The following is a 19654-nucleotide window of genomic DNA, read 5'->3' as shown; positions in this document are numbered from 1 at the left end:
TATAAAGGTATAGCCTCATTTGCCAACGTCCCCATGGCTCTATTAAATCTTCTAGTTAGAACTCATTTGTACATGACTAGTTATCATCTCTATACTCGGGATTCTCCTTCAATATGACAAAGCCTTCAAGAATGGGCGAGACTGGAATGTACCTGCATTTTAACAACAATATTCAGTAGACGGAAAATTGTGACTCAGAGACAAAAACAACAACTTATCATTCATACAAACATATAAAATACTTTTCTGTTGCAAGCTCCGCTCGTTCCCCAGCAGCAAGGAGAACTGGGGTCAAGTGTGTCTGAAAACCAGTAATCGTCTTCGGTCGACCAGCCTGACCTATAACATCAACAGCTTGCCCAACTCGAACAGCCACTGACAACGGGTTTAACTTCTCATCCACAGTCATAAGCATCCTTGGCTGCAAACACATGAACGATTAAACAGAAAAATAGGAGTTGTGCTAAAACCACAGCCAACCAAAAAGGCAAAAGGAGGAAGGGACAATAGTTAAAGAAACAGCAAACCTGCATCGCCAGTGTCAGAAAATAAAGCACATAGTGGTATTTCCCCAAGATAATGGACTTCATATCAAGACACATGTGGAGCATAATTATGAGTCCACCTAGTGCAGTCCTGGAACAGTTCAAAATTTAAGAGCCAACATATGAGGGTTCAAAGTTACAGAAGGAATCAAACAGGGGTAGCTCATGAAGCATCGGTTTAATTATACATGTCAATTTTCATTTTAGGTATAAGATAACAATGTGTTAAAAGGGGACAATGTAGACCTAAAATCCAGATAGGTGATATCTTGTTAGAGGACTTCTATCATTATTATTACTATTATTAATATTAAATTTTTAAAAAAAACTTATTTACATATTTTAAGTATTATAACTTTTATTTTTATTTGATGACATGAGTTGAGCTTTAATGGAATAGTGAGGATTCATTCAGCTGATCCCAGTTTGTTCAGGACTGAGACGTAGTGGTTTAAGATAACAAATCTGTCTGACACACTTCTAAAGAAACAGAATATAACAGATCTTTAGTGGCACTTCTCTGTTTATCTGCACTTGTTCACTTACAAAACAACCAACCTCATTCAAAAAAACAATTTTTTAACTAGGGAAGACGCATAAATCTCAACTCAAATTGTATGTTTAGTAAAATAAGCCTCTAATGGACTTGCATAATAGTTTGGAGAAGAATACTTTTCTATAGAAGAACTTACGGAGATAACAAAAATCGTTCAGAATGATATGGTGAGAGAGTTATCAAGCCCTTCCCTAAATGGACAAGACCTTGCGCAATCCGCACCTACAGAAGTAGCAGATGCCAATGATTAGAGTAAGCGGGTGAGTAAACACAAGGATATGGACTTGTCACAAGAGAATAACTGATAATTATTTTATTTCTTACACAGAAAAGAAGGTTGGCATCTCTGCAATGGTAATTGGACAGGTTACGCAGCATGCCAGCTATCCGAGCATTGTTGGTTCCTGCACCTAGCAATCCCAAGGAAATGATAGCAGCCTGTATAATTTGGAGAAGTTTTCAGATATAACAATCCAATAGCAGCACAAATAACTACACTCATCCAAAATACCATTGCTACTTCAATGTCTGAATCACGACTAAGCCTGCTCAGAGTGTCCATGACATTAACCTGTCCAAACCAGCCCGGGAAAAAAATATGTTACCAAGAGTTAAGCAGAAGTAAAGAGAAACAGGCCTGCCACAACTTGTCAATAGAAAAAGTAAAACCAGAACATCAACACAGAAAAAAGTGAGGGAAAGAAAAAAAAAAATAGAAAAAGAAATCTGTTGTATAGATATTTCAAGATATCATACCTTTGGATTTGATATACAGAGGAGGCCAAGAGCCAATGGAACTGCTCTTCTGATATTTTGATCCCCATACTGCAAAAGATGTTCTAGTGAGCGTATTGTCATCTCAATCCCCAACTCTTCAGACATTGCAACCATCGCAATACCAAGGACAGCTGGTCCCTGAAAGCTTTCACCTTTTACAAGATGTTGACCACATTGACCAAGAAAGTGTTGGACCTAGAGAAGAATAACAGTCAGCAATTGCAATTATGAATCACTTAGAAGTGGAAGGCGGGAAACTTCTAGCACCTTGAGTACATTGCCTGTCCCAGCATAGGCACAAGAATGGAGGATCATATCGCAATGCTTTCTGATCTTCTTATGGAGAGTAGTCTTCAAAAGGTCAGCTATAGCCTCAACGTCGTCCTATAGGACATGACAGAGGGATACCAAATCAAAATAAGAAGTTATGCAATCCAACAATGTTGAACATATATTCATATCATGAATATCTAGGCCATATTGATATAAATGATAATCTGCACATGTTACAAGAAGTGCAGTTAATTCAGATATTCTTCGGCCTCTTAGAAACTGAGGCATGTAACTTCTTCAGTTACCTGTTTCCCAAGGAATACAAGACCAAGAGCCAGTGGCAAAAGACGAGCAAGGGGCTCTCCCAATTCTCCCTCACTTCGGTCCGTCAATGCATATATGATTTCCTGGGCAATCTCATGGTGACATGAACCCACGTACACCAAGCCCAAAGATATTGCAGTGAATGCAATTACATCAAGGGACACCTTATTATCTTCAAGTATGTGAATCAATATGCTACTGATCTGAAAAACAGCAAGCACTCAATGTAACATTGTACATATCCAGACCAATCTTATAGTGTCTCAAAAAAAGGTAAAACTTTGTAAACTAAGGATGAACTTAACGACAGGGCAGAAAGTTTTATTCCTGTCTAACCAAACCCAAAAGAAGAATAGGAACATTACCTCTTCATTCCGAGCACCTGCATAAGAAAGACCCAGACCCATTATAGCACCTATTCTGATTGAAGGATCATCTTTGCGAACATAATCAGAAAGAAGTGCCAATGCCTGCACAGAGAAAGGAGTGAAATATCAGGATATGAAGATCTATGGAGAGAATTGGTAGACATCAGATAAACATTAGATGAAGCTCACTGGTTCAAGATCATTCTTGATGCCACAGTTTACAATCCCAACTCCTAATAGTGCACCAGCAATTACATGGGTGTCAGTACTATGGAGATATTTGTCAAGTTGTGCAAGCCCAGAATCGACATCCCAAAGCAGGATCATTCCCTAAATTCGCGAAAGAACAATCACTAGCTGCAGATAGGCACTCAACAAGGAGAGTCGAAAGAGTTAGTAGAACTATATACCAAACTTGCTGCAGCACTAGCCTTCCCATGTTCTTTATTTTTGAAAAGCCAGCTTGTAGAGGAACCACCATTTGTGGCCTCTGATGGTACTGTCATCAACTTATCCTGCAGCAGAGAAGTACCAAGAGTTGTTCATGGATACTGATATATAACAAGCTAAACAAAATACTGACATATATCTATATGTGCACACCTGTGTATGAAAAATACAATTTGATTCATTTTACCTGGCCAAAACCAGCATTGACAAATGCATTGACGAATGTAGCAGCCAAATTTTGTGTAGCCGAATTGACACTTTGCTCCCCACTAGCTCGGCCATCAAGCAAATGTCGCTAACAAATCGAAATAAAATCTGATTTAGTTTCAATTACACTAAGCTTTTCTTTGTGATAATGACTAAGAAACACAAGGTAAATTTCTGCAGATGAAATGTTTTTAGCAATGACAGAGTATCCAAAACAGATCTTTTGTTCGAGCAGGCGTTCTTTATCTTTCTTCAAATGGCCAACCAAGGTGCAAAAGAAACTGAGATAAGCTACTCCCATATTTATTTTGAACATGAAAAAGGATGTGGGGGGGGGGGGGGGGGGGGGGAGGGGGATGAATCAAGGTAGAAGGATTATTTAAAGAAATGAGCAGATTCATCAACAATTAATAACTGGAACTGGATGCTAGCAAAACAATGCAACAATAACATGAGAAACTTCTGTTGCAGAACAAAAGCAGATATACAGGGACAGTAACATATACCTCCAGGACAATGTCAAGTCAATCACTTCAAATAGGAAAATATCGAACAGATGCAACAGTCTATGCAAATCCAGCATGATAAGGAGAGGTGTTGTGTACAAGTGTAAACCTTGTATATGTCATCAGGGATTTTGGGTTCCATGACCTCAATATCACGAGCAAGTGCAAGATACCCTTCACTTAATTTCACATTGTTAACAATTTCCTGCAATGCTTCTCTATCTTCATCACTAGCACACAACTTTTCATCAAGATCAAATGCTTGACCCTGTGATTCAAAATCGCAAATTTAGCATCTTGGATCTAAAATTAACACAACATTATGTTGAAAAGACCTGAAGAGAGCCATATACCCAGCAGGGAAAATATGGCTAAAAAGATATTACAGGGATACAAAATAAATAATTTAGGGATAGCTCTACTTTTCTTATTTGACAAGGTAACAGACAGTATATAAATCAACACAGTGCTGGAAGTCAAAATTACATCATTGAATCTACATCCAAAAGAGTAAAAACAATAGACGAACACTAAATCCTATCTCATTTTACAAGGATCCTAGGATGTCTACTATAGAAACTGGGTCATCTATATACTCTGAGCTTGCACGATAACAAAATCATACAATGCAATTCATTTTTTAAAATAAAAAGAAAATCCACTTACAGTTCAATGTGTCATTCTTTGATAAGTACTTAGTGGTCATTTCACCAGTAATAATAGAGTAGTGAAAAGGCATTGTTAAAACACCTCAGAGATCAAGAATCTGAATTAGAGGTATTCTTCGACCCAGAGAGAAGAAGCAGAAAGAAAATTAGGATTCTTCTACATGCTGGAATGTTCTGACTAATATAAATAGCACACAATGGAGAACTTACATGACGAGCAAGGATGTAACATAACTGCCTCTTCTGTAGATTATCATCACATGATGTAAAAACTTTCTTTATACACTGCAAGAGTGATGGAAATCAAAATAATTACAAGTACTCAGATTTCAGAATTTACAATCTTACGATCCACTAGTCTCTGACAGACATACTTCGGAGTCTATTGAAGAATCCAAAAGAATTAGCTAGTAACAGTAAGCAGTGCATACCTCCATATTGTCTAGGGCTAATGCAGTCACAAGTGCGAGAGGATACTCCTCAAACATCATGTATATGGTGTATGCATAATCAAGTACCAATATGTCATCAGGCCAAGGAAGGTATCTGTAAGACAGAAAAAGACATGAGATATGAAGCAGAGGCTGCAGGCAGAGAAGTCAGATTGGTACATACAGAAAAACATTAAAGAAAGTATCATTCCTGCATTCAAAAAGGTACAACATGGTAGTAAGCAGTGCATACCGTCTACAACATGGTAGACGGCAACAAATTGACATTAGAGAGGAAAAGGAGCTATCAATTGCTCAAGCAAGAGTGGCAAACGGCATAGACCATCAATCAGACAGCACAGAGTATTAATTGAAATTTTCACATCCACAATGCTATCTATTCTCTAAATATTGTCTTCCAAAGGGTACTAGGAAGGGTATCTCAGTATATCAGAGGTTATACTTTTATTTTCAAACAGAACCTACCAATTATAATTATTAGACACCATGCTCTGACCCCTGAAATTAACTCGCTTTTCAATTGCATTGTTTTTGGAATCTCTATAGATGCTTTAATATGAATTGACCATTTTGAGAAAACAACTCATCCCCTAAGGTAAACAAGAAAGAATATAACCTTAACATAGAAAACCAAGAAAGCACATGTGAGAATTCCTTAATTTTTCAAGCTTAAATCTACAATCCACTACCTTCAACAATGTAACAGCAGATAAGATCACGTATATGCATGTTCAAAATGCTCAAAGGAGTATATACCCTCTCTGGGATTTTTATTAACTTGGTGATAAACAATACCGCTTGAGAAGCTAAATATCACCATTTGTGATAAAAGCTGTTAGTCCTGACACATAAGCTGAATTCAACATCTAAGATTCTGGTTAGACAAGAAACACAGATAAGGAGAGGAATAAAGGAAGAGAGAAACGTATAGAGTGGCATACAAAGGTTCTTCTAGAACTCATCCTAATCAGAAAAATCGAAGGGATTCAGACATTCAACAATGGATACCCACAAACATACCCAGAGCAGACTTACTTTGCAAAACTCGTGAGATAAGAGCATGTCTTTTTACAATTGCTGCTATCCACATGCTCCAACAAGAGATCAAGGTCTTCAACCTGGAATTTATGCAAAGAGAATTCTCACTAATACACATGCTACCAAATGATGCATAGTATCAAGAAAGAAAGAGTACCTCGATTAAAAGATCCACAGCATCAGGTTCGGCATTATGCTACATCGCAAAATAAGGTATCAATTGAACATTCTGGCAGAAGTAAAGGGTAGATAAATACATAGAGATTTATGTATCTGCCCAGGAGCACGACATATGGTAGCCAACCTCCTATACTCTATCCTGCAACTTGTTACAATTGACAACACAAAATCATATGTGATTATTGATACCTTCAAGTTGAAAGAAACAATTTGTTGCACGGGCACCATAAGATCGTAAAGTGGGCGCTCCCCTTCACTCTGAAAATAATACATATAGAAAGAGCATAAATATAAGCAAGCTAATGAAACTGAGTTATGTCAGAATCATAGCATGATTTAAAAGTAAAAAAAGCATATCTCAAGGCAGGAACTCTTTTCTCTTATCCAAATTCCAAGAAAAAACAGTGTATTCTAGGCCAAGGCACAGTGTTGAAGAAACAGCCTGAGGGTCTATCGGAAACAACCTCTCTATCTCTACGAGGTAAGGGGTAAGGTTTGCGTACACTCTACCCTCCCCGGACCCCACTTGTGGGATTACACTGGGTTATGTTGTTGTTGCACAATGTTGAAGAAATATCTATCTTAAAGGAATTCTATATGTAAACATTTAATGAAAACACGGATTAGTAAAAACACTAGATACAGTAGTGAGAATAAACATACATTTCATTTTATGTGATCGTGATTGATTGGGCATGGAGTCAAGATGTTAATTTAACTCATAAAACATATTAGTGAAGATCGAAAACTAAAATACTAGTTGCAAAGGGAGCAAACTCGCATCAAAGTTAATATATGAATAGTTTAATGAATTTAAATTCTTGAAAGCCATGAAAGTTGTACACATAAAATGGTGTCAAACATCCCAAAATGGATAATGTGTCGTATAAATTAAATTGGAATAGATACAGATAAAGTGCATGTAATACTGATCTGAAAAAAATATATATAACTGTTAGACTCGAAACAAGAAATTCCCGAGTACAAAGCACTACTGCTTGAACTGTTGACAGCTACATTCTGTGCACACTTTACAAGAACCTCGGGATTAAGGAACACCGACCTCCAGCTTTGCATACTCTTGTCCAATTTCTCCAGCCAAGTTCCTGTCACAAACAGTCAGCATTAAACAGCAACTTCCAAATGCAGAGGGAAACTGATTTTTTTTTCACAGATTACAGGCGAAAATGGATATGGCAGAAATCAGAAATGATGACACACACTTGCATACGCATCAAGTAATATGGAGAACAACTAATATCTTATCATTGCAACCAACTACCATCAGAATTTTTATTTTTGACAAGTAAAGAAGAAAAAATCATCTATTTTACAATCTGCAACAGCATTGGTACAACTAAATATTTCAGGATAGCTGGAGTAGAAAAAAAAAAGTCTTACCTAACATATTCATGTCCCCAGGAACCAATGTCACCTTGAGATCCCAACACTCTATACTTCAAGCTCTCCTGTAAGAAACAAGGAAAATTAACAATCTCTATTACAGCGAATGAAGATACTTAAGCTCACACCAAAGAGTTAATATCATATCAACAGAATATATAGAACATACCCTTTCTCCTTCAGCAGACATTGTCAAAGCCAGAACAGAGAGAATATCTGCCAGAAGTGTCTGCATGCAGTGAAGTTAAAACATGTAAATACGTTTATTCAGATATCAGGATAGAGAAGTGCAGGACAGAAGTCAATGCCTTCAAATCAGAATCTGGCATTTTCTCATAAAATCGCTTTAGTGTTCCATAATGGGGACGCAAGAACTTCAGTGGTTTTGGAACTGTCATGGAGATTGTTGCAGTTTGTATTTCCTGCCTGCAAAAGTGAAAAGATGAATAAGAAAAAAGATAAACATTCTACTTTTCTCCTATAATTGTCAACATCTTCAACAACTTCTGGGAGTTGAAACTCTTTATGTCATGTCATTCTTATTTTTTTATTTATAAGGTTCATGTCATTCTTCTTATAACATTTACCTTCAACACAACTCAACAAATGGACATTCTATTGTTGATGTACCACGCTTCTTTTTATTAATATATATGATATATCAACTAGCATTGACTTTTTTGTTTAGTAAATAGATTGACTCAACCTTGTTTTTTGTATTTATAAATATGTTAACTATATTTAGAAAAGTCAAATATCTTCTTGAATCTCCAGCTCAAGTCAAACTGTGTAATAGAAGGAAAAGAAACAGTATTTTCCAAAATGCCACAACCAAACATGCATAGGTGTAAGTATGTCTCGCATCCTGATTTTAAAACCCGCAATATTTCAAATATCCATTTGGTCATTGGCTGCAGGTTCTAGTCCATCAAATGTTTTGTACGGACTGTCAAGTTCTAATTCAACAATGTTTTATACATACTTTTTTTGAAAAAGATATATCTTTTTTCCACCAGCAGAGGTCCAAGGATTAGGTAAATGGAAAGAAATTACCTAGTTTTTAATTTTCTGCTTAAAACTGAACCCTGGTCTCCAAGGTTTTTACCCACTTCATTAACCGCTAAGCCACACCCTTGGATGTGCAACTCTTGCATTTATGATCATGTACAAATGACACGCAAGTTCTAATCCAGTGTTGTGAAAGACACTTGCCTTTCGCCTTTGGCGACAAGGCGAGGCGAGGCACTATCACCTATCTGCAGCGAGACGAGGCAATTTGAAAATGGCGAGCTATGGCGACGAAAAGGTGATGACGAGGAGAGGCAACTGACTTTGCTTTCTTTTTAAGCTCTGATTTAATAATTAAAAGCCAAAATTAGGGTTTTTTTTTGGGTACTTTTGCAAACTTTCACCTTCGCGACCTGCGCTCATCTTCTCCTCAGTCGCGACCCCTTCGAGATCGAGAGTCGAGCTTCTTCGCGAATCGCGACTGCTGCCAGGTACGAGACGAGACCTCCTTTTTTCTTCTGCTTCAGTTCTTCTCTTCTTCTTCTTCCCTACTCTGTTTTTCAGTAGTGAGTGGCTGAGACTGTGTCACCTGAGTCCTATGTTTTCACTTTTCAGTGGTAGTGAACTGAGTGCTCTGTTCTGTTGCAGTGCTCACTGCTCACTGAAATCTGCCTATATTTAAAAAAAATAATCCTTCTATAATTATTTCTTCCCTCTTCCCTGCTTAATTTAGTATTGCTTGTCAATTGCCTTATGAATTATTGAGCCATTCAAGTTCTAGACTTTTAGTATCTACTATAGTCTTTGAATTGAAATATTTGCCAATATATGTTATTGCTATTAAGATTTTGGATATTTATATATGCAATTAAAATTTTAAATTTTTGGTATTAATTGGCGCCTTAATTCAAAAAGGCGAGCGGCGAGCTCGTGGCGAGGCAGGCCCTTGTCGCCTTTCGCAGTCCAAAACACTGTTCTAATCATAGGTGTACTTGGCACATCTCCTATGATTCATAAACAAAAAGAACAAGGGACCCTTAGATATGCTACTAAGTACTACCACTCTTGTAAATAAAGCTGTCATCAATATGATTGTGTAGTGATGATAGAGTGTACTTGACACATTCCGTGGAGATTCATAAACAAAGACTGAGGGACCCTCTTTCACCTGCTATTAACACTCTTGCAAAGTAAGTGTGCTAAAGGACTAAATGGAAGTCTTAACAGTCAGCTCACGCATTCATGAAAGATGATAACTGTCCCAAGAGTTTCTTCAAATATAATTAATATCTTCAGAATTTCTTAACACAAATGAAGTGCACAATAATCCTGAGGTTTCATTCTACAGAAAAGCATCATAAACACCTCTTGAGCCAATAAATACTTAACTACATTTCATCAGTCCAGTATAAGCAAACAAAAATTTGGGTCACTGTCAACTCTGCATTCAAGTATACTAGATGAAATTTAAACAATTACGAAAAGAGAGAAAAACCTCATGCTCTCCAGGGCAACCTTCTGAAGTCCAGGATCTGCATCCTGAATTCTTTCCACATACAGTTCCAATTGCTGCTTCAGAGCCAAATCTTCTTCAGACTGAACACAATATCATATACACAATAAATAAATATATAAATAAAATAACAGATACATAAGGTAAAAGTGCTGCAAAGAGTCGGCTAATTGAAGTATTGAGTTTTGTTTCAGCTAATTTTACTTCTCCCTGGTTCTATTAAACTAAAATGCCCATCTAAAAGTAAGAAATATTACTTTTAACATGCCTATCTAAAAATAAGAAATATTACTCCCCCTGTTCCGGAAAGCATGTGGGATTTAGAGTCAATTTTTTTCAAACATTTGCTCCACAACTTCTTTACCAACTATTCTCGTAGTTTCCTGTTCTTCAATTTTGGCTATCACCTGTCTTTTTGTGCTTTGGTCATCGCATTATTTTGTTTTTGTTATTGTTCTTTCCATAGTATGTTGTGTGCTGCTCTCCATTTCACATTATTTTGTTGTTGTTACTAATCTTATTTACGTATGTCCTTTTCCAAACTGCCTGAAAATTCTTTAATTTAAGCCGTGGGTCTATTGGAAACAGGCTATCTATATCTACGAGTTTGGGGTGAGGTCTGTTTACATTCCACCCTCCTTATACCCCACTTGGTGGGATTACACGGGGTATGTTGTTGTTGCATTGTTACTTAACTTTTTGAAAACTAATACAGCTAAAACTACATATAAAGATTCTAAAATTACAAATTTATATAATTAAATCATCAAGGCAATGTTGTTTGACTATCAAATAGTATGCAAAAAAGACATCAAGTACTAATACTTTTTTCCCCATTCCTTTTCTCTTCTTGCAATAACTCAACGAGTGATGACTTTTCAAAAGTGTACATTCTACTCTCCCCAGAACCTACTTGTGCTTACTGCTCTTATTTCAGTATTTCCTTTTTCAAACGGCTTGGAAATGCTTTATTCTAAGTCGAGGATCTACTAGAAACAGCCTCTCTATCGGTACAATATAGGGGTAAGGTCTGATTACATACTTCACTTATTTATGTATTTCCTTTTCCAAACTTCTTGGAAATGCTTCATTTCAAGCAGAGAGACTATCATAAACAACTTCTCGATCTATCTCTACAGAATAAGTATAACGTCTGCATGTATTGTTCCATCTCTTTTCAAAAACTAATACAGCTAAAACTAACTATAAACATTCTAAACTCACAAATTTGTATAATTAAATTATCAAATAGTATGCAAAATAAGACATCAAGTACTAATCCTTTTTCCCATTTCCTTCTTGCAATAACTCAACGAGTGATAACTCTTCAAAATTGTAACCAAAATATAATAACAATTATCGGATTCATACTCATTGATACTTACTAGATGTTCGTATTTCTTGTTAGCCTTCTTCTTTGAATCCTTGGAGGGAATTTTCACTGTCGCCTCTTCTCCGGCGGGTTTTCCGGCGTCGGCATTACCACTAGGACCGGTACTGTTCGGATTCGGAGTTTTCGACATTCTGCTAAAACCCTACCGGAAAAAATCGAGAAGAAAACTGAATTTTCTCTACAGAGATGATTAGCTATTCAAAGTAAAAATGAGCAACAAAGAACAAATTCTGTACTATTTATAACCCCTAAATATTTTGAAGGCTTTTCTTTTTTCCCACGCAAATGTCCTTTTTTTTTTTTTAATAGTTTTATGTTTTTCTTTTTTACTAATAAAAGGATCCTTTCAACTAAAAGAAGTTAAATACATTTCGAATTCAAGTTTTAAGTATGAGATTTTTTCATATGGATTTTTTTTCTATTTTTTGCATGAACACAAGGTCATTTTTATTTTAATGTAATAGTTCATTGATCATACAAGAAGAAACAAATCGTATTTAATAAATATGATGTAATGAGTTTTGATGGAGGAAAGATTTCAAAAATAATATGTTAAGAAAAGCTTCTTTATTAGTACATGTTTATTCTATGGGAATTCTCTTTATTAACTTGTATATATCAATTGAGTAAAGAAAATTTTGAACTTTAAGATCATCGAAAGTTATATATGGATGATTATTTTTATAATGTACACATTGATCAAGGAAAAAAAAGAAGATAAACTTTCAAATCACTCAAAGATATTTATCATTAGCATTTTATAAAACATTAAATTTGTAAAAGATTTTTCATTATAACAAATAAACATGATTTGATATTATAAAATTTATTTATGATATTGATGTGTGTTAGCTGAACTTTTTTTTTATATAACGATGATATTTACAAAGAAATCGCTCTAATATTTTTTAAATCTACTTAAATCCTAATTTTGAGTGTTTACTTTTCACCCAATTTATTTATAACTTGATCACACTCATCAATGCCACACATTCAAAAATATAAAAATTTTAATTTAGTTATTACAACTAATTTAGGCTCTAAAGTAATTAAAGTGAATCAATGAAATGTGTAAACACATTTGTAGTACAAAAAATAGTAAGAAACTCTACGTACGTAAGAAACTTTTTTAAAAGGGTCATATGTGGTGTTGGAATAACTTTCTTAGCTTTTGGAAAAAAAATCTTAATAATTTCTCAATTTATTATTTAATAATTTTATTTATATTTTACATTTTTTTTATAGTAGCTCTTTTGGATACTTTACTTTTGTAGGTTTATTATTCAAATTATGAATTTATGACATTATGTAACAACAGAGAACGATACAATCTATTCAAATATTGTATCCATTTAAAAAATAGAATATGATACAATGTAATACAATACAATATAATACAATATATTATGAAACAATCCGTAACAACCATTCAAATAAAGTATAGTATCTTTTTCCATAAAAATAATGCTTAGCACAAGTTAAGCGATTCTATTATTATTTTACCCAGGATAGCATATAAAACAATAAATTAAATACTATTAATATCTTAATTAAAATGATTATTGACAAGATTATTTCTCTTTACTAACAAACAAACTGATATCTCCTTAAAAGAAATTAAACTAAACACATATCTTAATCACAATATATTATGTACTCTTTTTTACTGCATTTCATTCAATATTCAATGATAAATAATCTTTAAATTATATGATTATTTACCTATTTTTTTACTAATATATTTTTTAAAATGATTGAGATCTTTCTACCCGTAATAAACACTTCTTCTTTAATTAGACATATTAACATCAATTGAAATAAGCCTAGGTTACAACTTGTTGAGGTTAATATGAACTCCTGCCGTTTCAATTTGTTTATCCTGATTGTCTTTTAATTAGTTCGTTAAAAGAAACATGCATATTTCCCTTTCTACCAATTCCTTAATTTCATTTTTTTTTACATCACATGTCTAAGATTACAAAATTAAGCAGGTACATTAAACATATTTTAAATTTTAAATTATAAGATTCAAAAGTCTTCTTTAATTTTTTAAATTCTGTATTAATTCAAAATAAGACAAACAAGGCATGACCCAAAATAAGATAACTTATTAGCTACCTAAAAGAGAAGTGACCAAAACAAAGCATAAAACGCATCCGCGGGATGCGATTTATGTGTTAAAGAATGACAAAAGTCCCACATTGGTGGTTAATGAGATGAGTGGACTCCTTATAAGGCTTGGGCAATCCTCCTCCCTTTGAGCTAGCTTTTGGGGTGTGAGTTAGGTCTAAGACCTAATTTAACATGGTATCAGAGCAGGGCTTATCTCACCCGATGTTGGGGCCCCCAAAATAAAAATTGCCCACGCACCAGATGCTAAGCACTGGGCGTGAGGTGGGTGTTAAAGAATGACAAAAGTCCCACATCGGTGGTTAATGAAATGAGTGGACTCCTTATAAGGCTTGGGCAATCCTCCTCCCTTTGAGCTAGCTTTTGGGGTGTGAGTTAGGTCTAAGACCTAATTTAATATTATGTACAAAGAATATCTAAACCTTTTCACAAGTTGCAGGTTGCACTTTGCAATAGATAATTATGTTTTGAGTTTTCTTTACTATAGTTTTATATAACAGTATACACACTTGTTCACATTTGTTTTAGTTTAATTTTATGATGATAACTTAAGTGTCTGTTTGTACACAGTTAAATATGAAGATTTGCTATGTAGAATGCATATATCTATTAATTTAATTTTGTGATAATTTAAATGTCTACTTATTTATATTTAAAATTGAAAACATAATTGTCAAATAAAACTAAATTAAATGACATATTTAAGTGTTATGCCACAAACAAACTGGTCATGGGCATATAAAATTTGGTGTGGATAAGTCTAAACTTTTGAGTCGGTATATATGAAGTAAGGGTAGAGGGAGGATATGTTAACTATTACAGGTTCAGATGAGTTTAATATCTTTTGTTTAGACGTATTTATATTAAAAGTTCATTAAATATGTATAAATATTTAATTGAAAACCTAGTAAGACTGAGACAGTAACTATGATAAATTCGATGGTAAATTCAAAAACTGTTGTAAATTCTAATCTTTGACTTCATCCTTATAAGAAGCGCTTCTCTTTTTAATAGAACCACTACAAGAAAGTAATAGACATAATGACATTTATTTAGTGATATTTGAAATAAATATTAGGAACTAAATTAAAGCATTCCCTGACATTTATGAATAAATATCATAAAAACAACGACATTTGATATCAAATGCTACATAAACAATGCTATTTGGGACAAATTATGCCAAATGACATTTGTTTTCAATGTCATACTCCCTCTGTCCACTTTTATTTGTCATATTGCGCTTTTCAAAAATTAATTTGATTAATTTTTAAAGTTAAAATCGATTACATTAATTCGGTATTTTAAACAAAAAATTTTGTTATTCAAAAACTATAAGAAAAGTACTATAAATTGTAATTTTTTGCATATCAATATGATGAAAAAATATATTGTAAAATGTTAGTAAATTTTTTTATAGTTTGAGTCTAAAAAAGAAAACTATGATAATTAAAAGTGGATATAGATAGTATTATTAGTTATTAATTACCGATATTTTATATTTAATGTTGGAAATCTAAATCTTTTTGAATCATCTCATCCTTCTTTTTATAGGGTAGATGTCCAAGTTTGCCCCTGAAATATACAACTTAAATCAAATTTACTCTACATTAAAAAAGTCTCATTTTAATCTTTTTTTTATAATTGAAATTAATCGAGACCCAAAACAAACCACAAAACTCGATTTGAACAATTCTTTTTATTCATGCAATAAGCTCTCCCCTTTGAAAGGTTATCAATTGGTGACAAAATAATGTGAAATAAAATATGTTTAATTATTAGTATTTTATTTCACATAAAATATATTTCGAAATTATAATTCTTATCTCACATATTAAATAACAAAGACCTTTGAATACTTTTTTTTCTTTTCTTTATTGTTGATACATCAAGTGCAAGAAATATCGTCGAATTTAAGGATTTTTTTGACAGAATCCCCGCTAAAAAAAACACCTCGAAATTATTATAAAATCAAGTTGGGGGTATTTTGGTAATCCCTTGACGTTGTAATTCATTCAACACACTGTCAATTGATGGAGGTTTCAGTCCTATGGGAAGTGGCAATTGTGGCTTTGCTAAAACATCTTCAATAGCTGCATCTATGCTCTCGTTTGACTGTTAACAACATCAAAGATAATATGTCAGGAATCGGAGAAAAATTAATTTGTTGAAAAATTACACTGTATATAAGAGGATAATTTTTTTTATTTGTATACGTATATAGTAGATGATGAATTTTCTTAGTGAAAAAATTGACTTAAAAAAAAAGGAAAGATTTTACAAGGCGTAATACGTGAACACACGCTAGCTAGTAAGTAGACACTCCAACATTGAGAGTGTAGTATATCTAGACACTTCAATTTGATCTCAACTGACAATACTAAACACTCTAACCTATTTCTACTGTGTCTTACGAATACTCGTTGCTGATGTGACATATGAATTTTGGAGATGTACGTCAAGATGATCATTTTATACGTTGAAGTAGTGTTCAACTGACACAATGAAACCAAGTTAGAATGTCTAAATATGTATATATATGACTTTTTAAAATTTATGATATGAAACGAGCGATAAAATATTTATGTGATGATAAATCACGGAAGAGAAAGAAGGCTCACGGGATGCAAATCAGAGGAAATTGTGTCAACTTTGATGATGGCAGGGGGTGGTGGGATGCCTGGGACCATAAGAGGTGCTGCAAATCTCTGCATCAAATTATTTTGTCTATATAAGTAAAAATAAAAATAAAATTATATTATTAAATCACATTTATTTATATTTATTATAAAATAACAATGAATTTAAGTTATATCTTAAGTTTTAAACTACTTTTTCTTTTTTCAAATTACAATCAAACGTCTACTAAATATTAACAATAATTATTCAATTGAATAGTTACCGTGGGTGCTATTGGCGCAGGAAAACAAGGAGTGCCTGTTGCAAGAGAATTTGATACCTACAAAATATTCAATTTATATAGCAGTATTTGATTGAACATGATAAAATATAATAAATAAATTTTTTGAAATTTATAATATTTTTTTTATGAATATATATTAATCACATAAATATTATATCATATTTAATATTATAATATTTTTTTAAAAATCTTTTAACCATACAAATGTTAAACATGTTAGATGGTCAATCACAAATTTAAAATCCTATTTTTTACTTAGAACTTTATATCGAATCGAGTCAAATTAGAATTTAATAAATCGAAAAAAAATAAAAATAACTCACCCTTTGATAATGTGGATGCCAAAAAGAATTATTTACATGTGGATGCCCCCAAACATGTAAGGGTCTAACATGATGAGCCATGGGTGGAAAACCCATGGTTGGTGGTGCAGGCCATGGGTTCATCGGAATTCTCTTTCCTCCTCCTCCGACCATGGCAGTTCCGCTGTACATTTGCTTCCTATGGCTCAAGCTCGCCACCTCAGCTTCTCTCGCTAGTAAATGTTTTCGATGAGCTCGATATTTCTTCACATATATAACAAGAATTTAAATTACATATAATTAAAGTGTGAACAATTTTTATATCATCATGTCAACATAACTTATAGTTAAAAAAAAATTTCCAGGTTATCATAGGCTTATTTTGAAGATTTATTGTACCTGGCCTTAATTTAATAATACATACATATATAAAATAAAATTAACTCATACAACAAAATTTAAATGAGATATAAATTTGAAAATCGTTTCAATCAAAACTAATTGAATCAGTTTTTTTTCTTTTCTTGATGTCCGATATTCGCATTGATTCCGAGTCTTGTTGAAAACTCTCATATTGTGGAGAGCGCTTCCAAATTGCAAGATGGCGATATTTGAATTTCAAGAGTAAAATAAGTTATTCTTTGACCAAAAGTTCTTCATATGTCTTTAAAATATATTAAATTATTAATTATTGCAATTGTATAACACTTTTGACATAGTCTATATATATGTAAATTTCGTTCTAAAAAAATAAAAAGTATCATATAAACTGAACATGATGAGTAATTCCATATCCAAAACTCGAACCCAACATCTCTCGAATTAAGGATAAAACTTACTTGAAGATGGCTAGCAATGTTATGTCTAGTGAGACCATGAGTAGCCATAAGCTCCAAAATTCTTGATGGGACTGCCTTATCAACACCTAATTTCTCTATTGCTTTTACAAATTTCCTATGTAGCTCTGGAGTCCAATCCACCTTCACATAATTCAAGAAATTAAACTTCCATTTTATTAAAAAATAAAAATTAAAGAAGAAATAAATAAATAAATAAATAAATAAAACATTAATCTATAACTTATCCATTAATAAAATATTATTATTTTGTCATATTAGCGTATATAACTTAAAATTTTGAGAGAAAATTAAATCAATGATGACTTATGATGTTTACTTTGCATGAATAACAAACATTACAAGTTATTTAAGTTATATTATCATTACTATAAATAAACTTTTATATCATTAGAGCATTCAAAGAATGATCAAATAAATTTGTAATCTTAAAAGATAAGACAAATTATTATCTTCTATATGAGAGGTAATCATCAAGTCACTTAAAAGGGATATCGACAAATAATACTCCTTAGTTCTTAATATGTGAAATTTATAATCTTTAACTATGGCTAGAACAAGCAACAGTAATATGATGGTGCAAAAATTTCTTACGTTAACGATGAATATGACTAAAAAAATAAAATTTTACCTTTACTTTCCTCTTTCCTTGAGGATTTTTTATTTGGCTAGATGATTTTTTGGCTTCTTTTGACTTGGATTTCATATTTCTATGAGTAGCAGATTCTTCACAACTAATAACTGAAAATTCACCAAAAATTTCGAAATCTGGCAGCAAATCTCCATCGTTGATTTCATTGAAAAGGTCGTCGAAATCGATGGTGTTGATTAAATTCCCATGGGGAAAATCTTGGAATAAATCATAATTTTCCCTTTCATTTTTGTAGCTCAATGATGAAGATAGAGCAAGCATTATTTCAAATACTATAAGTATAATTAACCTTCAAGAAAATAAAAATGTAAGATTAATTAGTAATATTAAAAGTAAGATAAGATACATGCTATAACAAGTCACTTAAAGGTAAGCTTCTTAAAAATATGAGAGTTCATGTGATGTGAAAACAAGATAAGAGTCACTCAAATGTCCGCATCGATTTGTAATGTTGAGAATAAGACAAATTACTCACTATAACAGATAATCAACTCATTCAAAGAACATCGACAGACAAGCCTCCTCGTAATATGAGATTTGTAATTTTGAAAATAAGATACATTATCTGTTATATGTCAGTTAAATATTGGTAGATAAGTCTCTCCTTAAACTCTCAGATTTATAATGTTAAAAATAAGACAAATTACCTACTACAACAGATAATTAACTCATTCAAAGAACATCGACATGTAAGCTTCCTCATAATATGAGATTTGTAATTTCAAATATAAGATAGATTACCTGCTATAACTCACTCCTTAAATTCTCAGATTTGTAATGTTGAAAATAAAACAAATTATCTGCTACAACATATAATTAACTCATTCAAAAAACTTCGACAAGTAAGCTTCCTCATAATATGAGATTTGTAATTTTGGAAATAAGATAGATTACCTATTATAACTCACTCAAATATCGATAGATAAGTCTTCTTAAACTCTAAGATTTGTAATATTGAAAATAAGACAAATTACCTGCTATAACAGACAATTAAGTCACTCAAAGATATCGACAAATAAACCTTCTTAAAATATAAGATTTGTAATCTTAAAAATATAGAACGACTCAATTCAACCTCTCTTGATGAATATAGGATGAAGAATTTGGTGACATTAAAAGAGAGAAAAT

General features: G+C 32.9%; 2 protein-coding genes across 2 annotated transcripts; both read right to left on the bottom strand.

Annotated features, from left to right (window-relative positions):
* Positions 1-46: 46 nt before the first annotated feature.
* Positions 47-11879, bottom strand: LOC125835377 (26S proteasome non-ATPase regulatory subunit 2 homolog A-like). The gene is made up of 25 exons (XM_049514506.1): positions 11655-11879; positions 10252-10352; positions 8057-8174; positions 7918-7977; positions 7746-7813; positions 7408-7450; positions 6534-6602; positions 6322-6360; positions 6162-6244; positions 5106-5220; positions 4885-4959; positions 4116-4274; positions 3481-3588; positions 3254-3358; positions 3033-3173; positions 2841-2945; positions 2457-2678; positions 2146-2262; positions 1858-2073; positions 1613-1672; positions 1426-1539; positions 1238-1323; positions 528-636; positions 243-421; positions 47-152 (listed from the first exon to the last, which is right to left on the bottom strand). Exons 1-25 carry the CDS (start codon positions 11790-11792, stop codon positions 77-79), a joined length of 2706 nt encoding a protein of 901 aa, XP_049370463.1. The 5' UTR covers positions 11793-11879; the 3' UTR covers positions 47-76.
* A 3867-nt stretch (positions 11880-15746) lies between these two features.
* Positions 15747-19654, bottom strand: LOC125835307 (transcription activator GLK1-like). Its single transcript, XM_049514435.1, has 7 exons — positions 19501-19654; positions 18506-18815; positions 17857-17997; positions 17039-17281; positions 16695-16751; positions 16414-16500; positions 15747-15907 (listed from the first exon to the last, which is right to left on the bottom strand). Exons 2-7 carry the CDS (start codon positions 18785-18787, stop codon positions 15764-15766), a joined length of 954 nt encoding a protein of 317 aa, XP_049370392.1. The 5' UTR covers positions 18788-18815; positions 19501-19654; the 3' UTR covers positions 15747-15763.

Source organism: Solanum verrucosum, unplaced genomic scaffold (assembly GCF_900185275.1).
Source record: "Solanum verrucosum unplaced genomic scaffold, falcon-dt-bn FXZP01000119.1, whole genome shotgun sequence".
Classification (NCBI taxonomy): Eukaryota; Viridiplantae; Streptophyta; class Magnoliopsida; order Solanales; family Solanaceae; genus Solanum; species Solanum verrucosum.
The sequence above is the reverse complement of the archived record's forward strand: the minus strand, read 5'-3'. Positions and strand labels throughout refer to the sequence as shown.

Bases quoted from the DNA above. Each gene is read 5' to 3' on its own strand.
- LOC125835377 (XM_049514506.1), bottom strand. From the start codon at position 11,792: ATGTCGAAAACTCCGAATCCGAACAGTACCGGTCCTAGTGGTAATGCC. The intron at 6,361-6,533 runs GTATCAATAATC...TTTGCGATGTAG, and splicing joins TTGTTTCTTTCAACTTGAAG to CATAATGCCGAACCTGATGC. The intron at 4,275-4,884 runs GTAAGTTCTCCA...TTTGAATCACAG, and splicing joins GTTACATCCTTGCTCGTCAT to GGTCAAGCATTTGATCTTGA.
- LOC125835307 (XM_049514435.1), bottom strand. From the start codon at position 18,787: ATGCTTGCTCTATCTTCATCATTGAGCTACAAAAATGAAAGGGAAAAT. The intron at 17,282-17,856 runs GTAAGTTTTATC...ATATATGTGAAG, and splicing joins ACATTGCTAGCCATCTTCAA to AAATATCGAGCTCATCGAAA. The intron at 15,908-16,413 runs GTGAGCCTTCTT...TGTTGTTAACAG, and splicing joins TTTCCTCTGATTTGCATCCC to TCAAACGAGAGCATAGATGC.